This window comes from Osmerus eperlanus, chromosome 14, assembly GCF_963692335.1.
Source record: "Osmerus eperlanus chromosome 14, fOsmEpe2.1, whole genome shotgun sequence".
Classification (NCBI taxonomy): domain Eukaryota; kingdom Metazoa; phylum Chordata; class Actinopteri; order Osmeriformes; family Osmeridae; genus Osmerus; species Osmerus eperlanus.
Genome location: NC_085031.1, coordinates 3,105,665 through 3,115,664, shown reverse-complemented (window position 1 = coordinate 3,115,664; position 10,000 = coordinate 3,105,665). Strand labels below are relative to the sequence as shown.

Below are 10,000 nucleotides of genomic sequence, written 5' to 3'. Positions count from 1 at the left end.
CTGTCAATGTGGCTCCAATATGTCCCCCCTCCTCGCACACAAACACACACCCCATCTTCCAGTCTGACTACCTGTCTCGATTAGACGTGTTAGAACCCCTCTCTCCCTCTTCCTCCCAGTCTCAGCGTCGGTCTGGCTGTCATTCAGGTGCCTGACTACATCCCTCACAGCTAGGGGGTTACCTCAGTTCAGACACTCCAACCATGTCAACCTAGGTTCAGACCTGCGTTCAGAGTTCTCACCTATTAGAGAGCCGGATCTCGCATTCCAGATAGACTTGTCTAGATTTGCAGCACACCCTTCTGTGAGGGTGCACATACATACTCATACACACAAACACACAGAGAGAGAGGGAGAGAGGGAGAGAGAGAGAGACAGAAAGAGAGAGACGATAACAAGCATACAGGAAATCCATTGGTTATAAAGCTTTTATCTGGTACAATCTCATGGTGTTCATGTTGGTACAGGAGACGAAATGATGAGAACCTTGAACCCAGACTCTCACGGCAAGAACGCTCGAGTAGCTGAAGCTACATCACACTCTTGTGGTTCCTAATGGATCTGCCTAACTGACCTCCCCCTTGTCTTCCCCTTTTTCCCCTGTGTCACCCCCTCCCTCCCTCCCCCCTCCCTCTCCTTCTCTCTCCCTCCCTCCCCCTCCCTCTCCCTCTCCCTCTCCTTCTCTCTCCCTCCCTCCCCCTCCCTCCCTCTCCCTCTCCTCCTCTTTCCCTCTCCTTCTCTCTCCCTCCCTCTCCCTCCCTCTCTCTCCCTCTCCCTCTCCCTGTCCTCCTCTCTCCTTCCCTCTCCCTCTCCCTCTCTTCCTCCCTCCCTCCCTCCCTCTCCCTCTCCCTCTCCCTCTCCCTCTCCCTCCCTCTCCCTCCCCCCTCCAGAGTCGCCCCCGGAGCGTGCGGGACGCAGACGCAGCATGCCAGGCAGCGGGCCGGACAAGACCACGCCCACCATGGAACCCACCGCTGCCGCCACGCCCTTCAGAGTCACTGTGAGTGCACAGTGTGTGTGTCTGTGTGGGTGTGTGATGATAAATGACTGTGTTAGATGTATATCAATAAAGCGGAGGCTGGTCTGTTCTCCAGATGGGCCTGATGCCAATCTGAAACTCATTTACTCGAGTTGCTCCATTTGGAATGGAGCCTTCTGCTTTGATGTGCTGCATCGACCAGCGGAACATTTCTCCACCTTTCTGCACCTGGTGTTCTCCTTTCACTGCAGAAATATGAACCACTCCAACCCCCACACTCCCACTTCATCTGTTTCTCAGCCCACTCCAGTGGTACCTCCAGGAAACAGCCCAATTAATGAGCATGGACGATTTTGCCACGAGTCATCAATTTACAGCTAATTAGCGAGTAGCATTTTGCGTGCATCTATACAGACTGATAGAGGAGGCTTTAAGGTCAACTGTAAACACACACTAGTTTACTGCTCAATCCTGCTCAGGGCCTATAGTACATATTGTACATGAAGCTAGGTTAGATCCTACATACTGTAAATGAGGCTAGTATGGTTGTACCGCATTCATTGCTTACATAGGGAGTGGCTCAGTGGTTCGAGCACTTGACTGTAGATCAAGGGTTTGCATGTTCAAATCCCCCATATTTTGTACAATGTTTTGGATCAAAATGTCTGCAAAAAAAATATATGATTATTGTGAAAAATGCAGTTACCTAAAACCAACTATCTTATTGGAGTTTCAGTGTCTAATTGTTTGACATTCGTATTTCCCTTCCCTTACTAGCGGTTTCTGTAAGGGTTGGAACACGGCTGGTTTACAGGAGCTGTGAGCATAATTAGCACGGCTGCTGCACTGGCAGACTAATAAACATAGATGAATACCAGCAAAGCCTCCCTGGGCCCCCTGAAGTGTCACAAGTGTGAGTGTGCACGTGTGTGTGTGTTTGCATACCTTCACTTCTGTCTGTGTGTGTGTGTCTGTGTGTCTGGACCTCCTGTTGTGTCAGGATGAAGTGTGTGTTAATAGACTGAGCAGCAGTGTTAAGCTGGGTTCAAACCACTAACTACGCAGACATATGAAACTGAAAGACTACCGGGGAGAAGTTAACAGAGTTGTCTGTGTGTGATTTACTGTAGAAAAGGATCATGAATGCTACTGTGTATGTGTGTGTGTGTGTGTGTGTGTGTGTGTGTGTGTGTGTGTGTGTGTGTGTGTGTGTGTGTGAAAAAGAAAAAAGGAGAGTTCATGTCATGTCAGTGTTTGATGGGGTGAAAGGGCAAGACATGGAAGAAGAGTGGATCCAACCAAAGAAAGTCAGGCCGAATAGAGAAAGTGAGAGAATGAGAAACAGAGAGAGAGAGAGAGAGCAAGAGCAAGAGAGAGAGAGAGAGAGAGAGAGAGAGAGAGAGAGAGAGAGAGAGAGAGAGAGAGAGAGAGAGAGAGAGAGAGAGAGAAGAGAAGAGAAGAGAAGAGAAGAGAAGAGAAGAGAAGAGAAGAGAAGAGAAGAGAAGCGAAGAAAGGAGTTAGACTGAGACAGAGAGAAGACAAAGTATTGATCGGGTGTCAGTTGCACAGCCCTCTGCTCTCTCAGGAGAGAACAAAACGGAGAGAAGAAAGAGGAGCGGACTGAGAAGTGGATGCGAGAGAGAAAAAAAGAAAAAGTCATTCTGTCTTACTTGGAGAGTCACATGACCCCCCATGGCCTTCTGGGTAGGCTGAGAGTTGTAGGAGAGGTTGTATGGAGATCACAGCTTCAGGCTTGACACACTTCCAAAGCACAGCAGCACCCTCAGAAAGAACGCTTTAACGTGGAGAAAGCTAACCACCATTCAGTTGTGGCCATCATCTGGTCAGTACTGGTACTGCACCCTAGTGTTTGTACTGAAATGAGTTGAATCAGGAGCATTATGTGTATAAGGGAATGATTGTAGCCATGTCCTGTCTTTCTTCCTGCCTTCCTGCCTGCCTATTCGTCTGTCTTCCTGTCTTCCTGTCTGTCTGTCTATCCACCTGTCTGTTGAACTCAAACTCAAACCCCCCCGAATTTCACTTGGATGCATGGATGGATGGATGGATGGATGCAGTGTACCATTCTGGAGAGATCGAGAGAAGGACTGACAGATGGATAACTCTTTATACGAGACGACTGACAGGCACCATTACTCCCTTCATTTCTTGCTCCATTCCAACTGGTCGTCAAACGGTCATAGAATGGCAATCCAGCTGTCTTTCTCTCTCTCTTTGTCATTTTCTATCTCTTTCTCCTCTCTTTCTCTCTCTCTCCCCCACACTCTCTCTCCTCCCCTTTTCTGTAAAATAGTCAGTTTGACATCAAAAGTACCTCTCTTTGGTTCAGAGCTAAATCTAAATCTCTAGAACTCAGTGTTGCACACACACACTCATACATCCACACACATACACACACACACATATATTCACTCTCCCTTTCTCTCTGTCAACTTTCATCTCTTATCCCTGGCACAGCAGCCCTGATCTACCCTGACCAACATTCTCCATTCATGGTTGAGCCAGGTTGAGAGGTACAGCAGGAAACAGAGTAGCTGGCAGTGGTCATGTGATGCGTGCCATTCTCAGGCATACTGAACAAGCGAACAAGTACCTCACCCCCTACCTCACCCCAACAAGACAATAAACTTTTACTGCTGATCGTTCTGGCAAAATTAATTAAGTAGAATTGAAAGCTGCCCTCTCATCCAGTCTCATCCCCCCATACCCGCCAGTCCTCTCTTCCAACTTCTGACTCTGATAGTTTTGGGGGGGAAGGGCGGGGGTAATCTGAGAGATATTGCCTGTTGTCTCAACAGTCTGTGTGTCTGTCTGTGCGTGCGCACATGCAAGCGTGCATGTGTGCATGTACGTGTATTCAGTCCATCATTGATGCTACACCAGTGGGTGCCCAATTGACTGCAACTAGAGATGCTCCGATCAGGTATTTTGGTGCCGATCACCGATCACTGAAATCAGTATCTGCCGATCCGATAATACCGATCACCGATCACGGTGTCGACTCCCTAACCGCTCAGCCATCTGACCCCCTGAATAATAATAAATATTAAAATAATAATAAAAATATTAATCTTTAAATAAAAATCACAACAATAGAATCACATGTGCAACATTCCACTCTCCAGGCTCTCAAGAGAACTTGGAGCTTATACAGTAGCTTTCCTGTGGAAAAATAATAATAAAAACTTAACTGCAACATAAACAGGCTATAGCCAAATATCCAATATGTTTCAAGTCAGTCAGTTTCAAGTCGATTAGTCTGCATTTAGGAGGAGATAACACAGAATAAAGATTGAAGGTGCACAGGAAGTCAGCAATTAAACAAAAAACCAAACATGTATATCTATCTGTATAGTGTCTCACTCACTCACTCTCAAATACTTCATTCACTCTCTCACTTCACTCACTTCACGCACGCACTCACTCACTCGGAGAGGGGGCATACTAGAGTATTCAAACCTTACTTCTGATTAAGCAGCATCACTGGCAAATTTGCCTTGATAAATATAAGCATATCAGCATTTTTAGGAGTCAACCTGTTCCTCTTCTCATCTAAAATATGTCCTGCTGTGCTGAAAAGTCGTTTGCTATCTACACTTGTACAAGGTGCGGAGAGGAAGACTCATGCTGCTTGTGCAAGAGCAGGAAAGCGGTCTTTATTGGCTTTCCAAAAAGCAGTGGCTGTCCGTGACTGTTTTCGTTCGAATGCGGGTCTCACAGAGTAACGTCGCACATGTGCGATTCGGAAAATTCCAACCGACTATTTTCCGATTGACAAAAACTATGACCAACGCTATAGTATGGCTTCAAAATTTACAATTAGGAGGCTAACAAGTAACACTAGCAGGTAGTAGCATTGCTACGAGTATTATGCTAGGTTGCTAGGTAAAGGAAGCTAACTAAAGCTAGCTAGCTTCCGTTTTGGAAAATTAACTCTGGTTGAAGCGTCGGAAATATTTAGAACTCACGCATCTAAAGGTTAAGGTCTTACCACTGGCGGCTTGAAATGCCTATCTAAAGTTTTATTGAAACGTCTCTGATAGTAGTTCTCGCAGATTTTATGTCATCTGATCGGCCATATTTGATCGGCCGTTTTGAGAACGCCGATCAAAACCAATAATGGGAATATCGGCCGATATGGATCGGCGCCGATCAGATCGGAGCATCCCTAACTGCAACCCACTATGTTCGGTGAAACTTCCGCAGCCCAAGTGAATTAAAATGTGTTTCATTCGTCTGATGGCTGAGAAGCAGACTTTAAAAAGATGTCTCTCCATTTATAGTGAACTGGGGCCACCAGGAAACAATAGATTGACAGCCATGTGTCCTGCGAGGTTTTTCAGCTCCACCATTCCACTCTAATACCCAAAGTAAATACCAATGCAGGAGACTTCCTGAACCATGTTCAGAGCACTAGAGAAACCAACCCCTTCATTCAACCATCAACAGATCACAGTCACACACATACACACATAATTTTCTGTCTTCAGGTTTGTCACAGTGTAAAGGTATGTCTCTTCTCTATGACAGATTGAGGGGGGATTGTGGGAGTCTATAAGGACCCCTCAGGGTATCAAGAATGGTGGAAACTGGATGGACACACACCCATGCACACGTACACACACACACACACACAGAAACAGTCCCACACACACACATATTCACACAAGCACACATGTGTACACACATTCACACACACGCACACACATGCAGTATAATGTAAGTAATAGAGACTGCATCTTTAAAGCAATCCAAGCTTGCACCATTAACGCCCAAAGGGGGAACTGATTGTTTATGACATACTGTACCAAGGGTTGAACCAACTCAACTCAAAGGGGGGGTGGGGGTGGGGGGGTGGTTGGGCAGTCCTAATTAGCTGTCAGCCGTAGCGATGCGGGCTAATTAATGAGCCAATTGAAATTAACGGCATGTTAGCCTGTGATGCTAACGTCCCTGTAACAACCTTATCATGTTCTGTGCCGGTATCTGGAATGGGCGCCCAGGGCGACGGCGTGTCCGACAACACACCAAACGTGTATGCTCACTCCGGCAGGGTGCTTTTGAGTCTAAGCGGGAGTCAGAGCGGGAGTTAGAGAGGGAGTCAGAGCAGGCAAGCTTCATCACCTGTGAGCAGAGCTTGCTTTTATTGAAACACATGGCTGAAGCCAGCAATGACACTCCTTGCACATTACTTTGTATCTGTGGCCATTCAGGGATAACCCCTGTCCTGCTGTAGGAATCTCTCACTCTCTCTCTTTATTTCCCTTTATTTTTCCTCATCTGTCTCTCTCTCATTCCCTCCCTTTCTCTCAATTACACACGTTCTCGCCTCATTTCTTTCTGGCTTGCCTGTCTTTCTGGCCCGGATTTATCTCCGTTCCACCTCCCTCTCGTTCTCAGAGCTTGAATCCCATCTCGTCTCCTCTCTGTCCGTCCACATCTGCTCTCTTCTCTTCCTCAACTCTCATTCTCTGCCCTTTCTCCGCTCCGTTCCTCTCATTCTGTCTCCTTCTGTCCCTTCAATTCGCTCCCTGTCCCCTCTATTGTATTCCTTTTCTCTTCCATTTATCCCCCTCCTTTTGCTCATCGCTCTCTGTCCAGCTCTATTTTTCCTCATCCTTTCAATTTTCTGCCCGTCCTACTTTTCTATGCACTTTTTCTCCATTTCTCTCTATCTCTTTCTACCCTGCTCCTCTCTGAATGAGAGAGTGTGCCAGAAATGTAGCTGGATGGACAACCTTGTGTGTAGGGCTTGATGAACGTACTTGCATCCTTTATCTAACTATGAGTGTGTGTGTGTGTGTGTGTGTGTGTGTGTGTGTGTGTGTGTGTGTGTGTGTGTGTGTGCATGTGCGAGTCCTCATGTGCCATGCTCCTTCATGACCTCTGCCATTTCCTGTTAGTTCTCCAAATCTGAGGATGTTCAAATGGCAAACTTAATGAGTAACACAGTGTCCAGAAGCAGCCCTAATTGGCGGCAGAATTGCCACCTCTTTCTGTCTCTCTCTCTCTCCATCCCTCTCTCCATCCCTCTCTCTGACTATTTGATAGGGTAGCAAAGTGTTCTCTGAGAGGAAGGAGTTTGCGGTTGCATGGATGAGGTTTGGACCCTCTCCAGCTCCAGAGAACTTGTAGGAGTTACGTGCGTGCATATTCATGTGTTTTGATTCACAGTCTTCAACCCACCCGCCCACATCCTCACGCCTTGTGGTGTTGTGTGTTGTCTGGTCTCACACTATGGCAGCCAGTCCTACAAGTGCACAGTCTGTGTGTGTCTGTGTGTGTGCATGTATATGTGGGTTTGTGTATGTGTGTCTCAACATACTACAATTTACAGTGATCCCATTTTACATATATTCCTCCGTCCATCAATCTACAGTTTCAATTCATCCATCCCTTCATCCGTTCATTTTTGCCAATCCAATCCTATGTGATGACTGGTTTGAGATCAGCTTGAAACATCACTAATCATCACGACTGTGTTTTTTTACTGATGGCAACTTGTTCACCTAGCAGGTATTAACCACAGGTGTGGTTGTAGCAGACTGTTATTGGTCTGGCTGTGTTCGTCATGTCTGTCGGGTCCGCGCTAGTGTGTTGTGTACATGTGTGTCCACTCTTGAGACAGATAGAGAGCACAGATAGAGAGCAGTGTGTATTCTGTGCTGTCAGGCTTATCGTATCTTTACTGAAACCTTTCTTCTGCCCGTTTTTCAAATATATTTCTCCCATCTCCCTCTCTCACATCGGCGGAATCATCTTTAAGTTCAACTAACTTGGGAGATTTTGCCCTCCTCCTTCAAACTTGCTGTCTTTCTCTTTTTCTCGCCTTCCTTCTCTCCATCTGACTTCCTCTCTCTCTCTCTCTTTATCCTTGGTTTATTCTCTCCTGATGCCAGTTGGTAGTTTCCATGGGAACGTCTTTAGACTTGCAGGGGCTGCAGTTGTGACACACGCACACACCTACAAAAGACACACAGTGACACACACACCTACACAGACACAGTGACACACACCTACACAGACAGACAATGACACACACACCTACATAGACACAGTGACATACACCTACACAGACACACAGTGAAACAGCAAGACATCTGGGAGATGTTTAATTTGAACAAAAAGTTTAGTAAAAGAAAAGCGAATGGAAAGATATTCTTCGACCAAGATTTTTTGAACATTGTGTTTCTTTATGGGGTGTGTGTCTTTATTGTTAGTGCTGTTCCCTGCCCCTGTCACCTGCCCCTGCCCCTGCTCCAACCCATGCCCCTGCTCCTGACCCCACCATGCACCACCCCTGCCCCCACCCCTGCTCTAGCCCCAGGACCTTCCCTCTGCATCCTGCTCCCTGTCCCTGTCCCTGTCCTCTTCCCTGTCTAGTCTCTGCAGGCCTTTCAGCTGCACCTTTCTACTCAGAGAAGAGACATCAGTGGGTCAATATCACTCTCTCTCTAATGGGAATATCCATACTACTTCATCTGCCGGCCTCAAACTCTAATGCTTATTGATAGTGACAGTAACAGTGCTATGTCTCTCTCTTAATCTGTCTCTCTCTCTCTTTCTCTATCTCTCTCTTTATCACTATCCAGGGGTTCCTGAGTCGGAGGTTGAAAGGTTCGATCAAGCGGACCAAGAGTCAACCCAAACTGGACCGCAACTCCAGCTTCAGACACATTCTACCTGGCTTCAGGAGCGTTGACAATGAGAGGTAGGCACCCATGGATGTGTGTGAATGTGTGTGTGTCCGTGTGCATGTCTGTGTGTTACCCATTGGGATGTATTCCTCATGGTGTGTGTGATTTGCTTGAATTTGTGTGTGTAAATGATGACTGACTCTCAAGGTCGGTGTTGATTGTGTTGTCAATGTTCACTCGTCAACGCATACATCATTATACTTGCTTCGCCATTTTTCACATACACACAACCATACCCCTGAACACACACACATTGCATATTCCTATATGGTTGCTGCCATGCACCTACTCTTCTGTTGTGTATGCCTTTGGTGTGTGTATGTATGTGTGTGTGTGTGTGTGTGTGTTGCCTCTGCTGGATATGGACCTAGCCTGTGTGTAAGAGAGAGGTGATTTATGGGTAGCTGTCAGACATCTTACTAGGGACCAGTGTTTCAGTTTATTTGGTCTGTCTCCATCCTGGCATCTCTCCAACCTCCTCTCTCTCCATCTTCCTCCTTCCATGCTGGTATCTCTTCAACCTCCTCTCTCTTCATGCTGATATCTCTCCAACCTCCTCTCACTCCAACCTCCTGTCTCTCCACCTCACCAGTGGTTCTCCATGACCAGAACATATCCCAGGCTGACTCTTGCAGAGACCAGGGTATATTCCAGAAAGCAGGTTTAACAAACTCTGAGCCTAACCCTGAACTCTGAGTTGATTTACCCTAAGATGGGAAACTCTGACTTTTCGGTTCCAGAACATATTATTTGAATTACTTAAATAAACTCAGAGTATGTCCACTCTGAGTTAAGCACGTGCATGAGGACTATAAAAAGCCAACATCGAGCATCGTGCACGTCCACGGTGTGTAACATTAGCGGTGTAAGGGCTGAGAATGTTGCTAAGATTAATTATGGAGTGTGACGAAAAATGGTAACATTCGCGTAGGTATTCATCAGGTAATGAAAGCACATCAAATGGTGGTCTTATAATCCTCTCCCGACATAATGCTAAACTAATTAAATTGGCTTTGAGATTGATCGGCTGACCCAGGAAAGGACACCCCATGTCTGCCAACTGTGTGAGGCTCAGAAAGTGCGAGGGGATATGGAGAAATGCAGAGTTTATTAAGGAAAACCTGCCAGCAAGCAGGTTAGGTCTGCAGAGTCAGTAACGAGTCAGTAACCATGGACACTGACCCACAGTTTGCGTTACCTCTCTTTCTGGAACGGAAAACCCCAAATTTGCCTAATCTCAGGGTTAACCAACTCAGGCTTTTCACTTAACCAGCTTTCTGGAATACCTCCCAGGGCAAACACT

The 10,000-nt window shown here is 46.5% G+C and overlaps 1 protein-coding gene across 5 annotated transcripts in view; it reads left to right on the top strand.

The window, feature by feature from the left end:
- Positions 1-10,000, top strand: part of LOC134034278 (disabled homolog 2-interacting protein-like) — a 137,003-nt gene that overhangs the window by 67,715 nt on the left and 59,288 nt on the right. For all 5 annotated transcript variants that reach the window (XM_062478702.1, XM_062478703.1, XM_062478700.1 and 2 more), the window contains 2 exons: positions 891-1,000; positions 8,593-8,711. In XM_062478702.1, the coding sequence (XP_062334686.1) occupies positions 891-1,000; positions 8,593-8,711 (229 nt within the window). The remainder of the gene's footprint in view (positions 1-890; positions 1,001-8,592; positions 8,712-10,000) is intronic.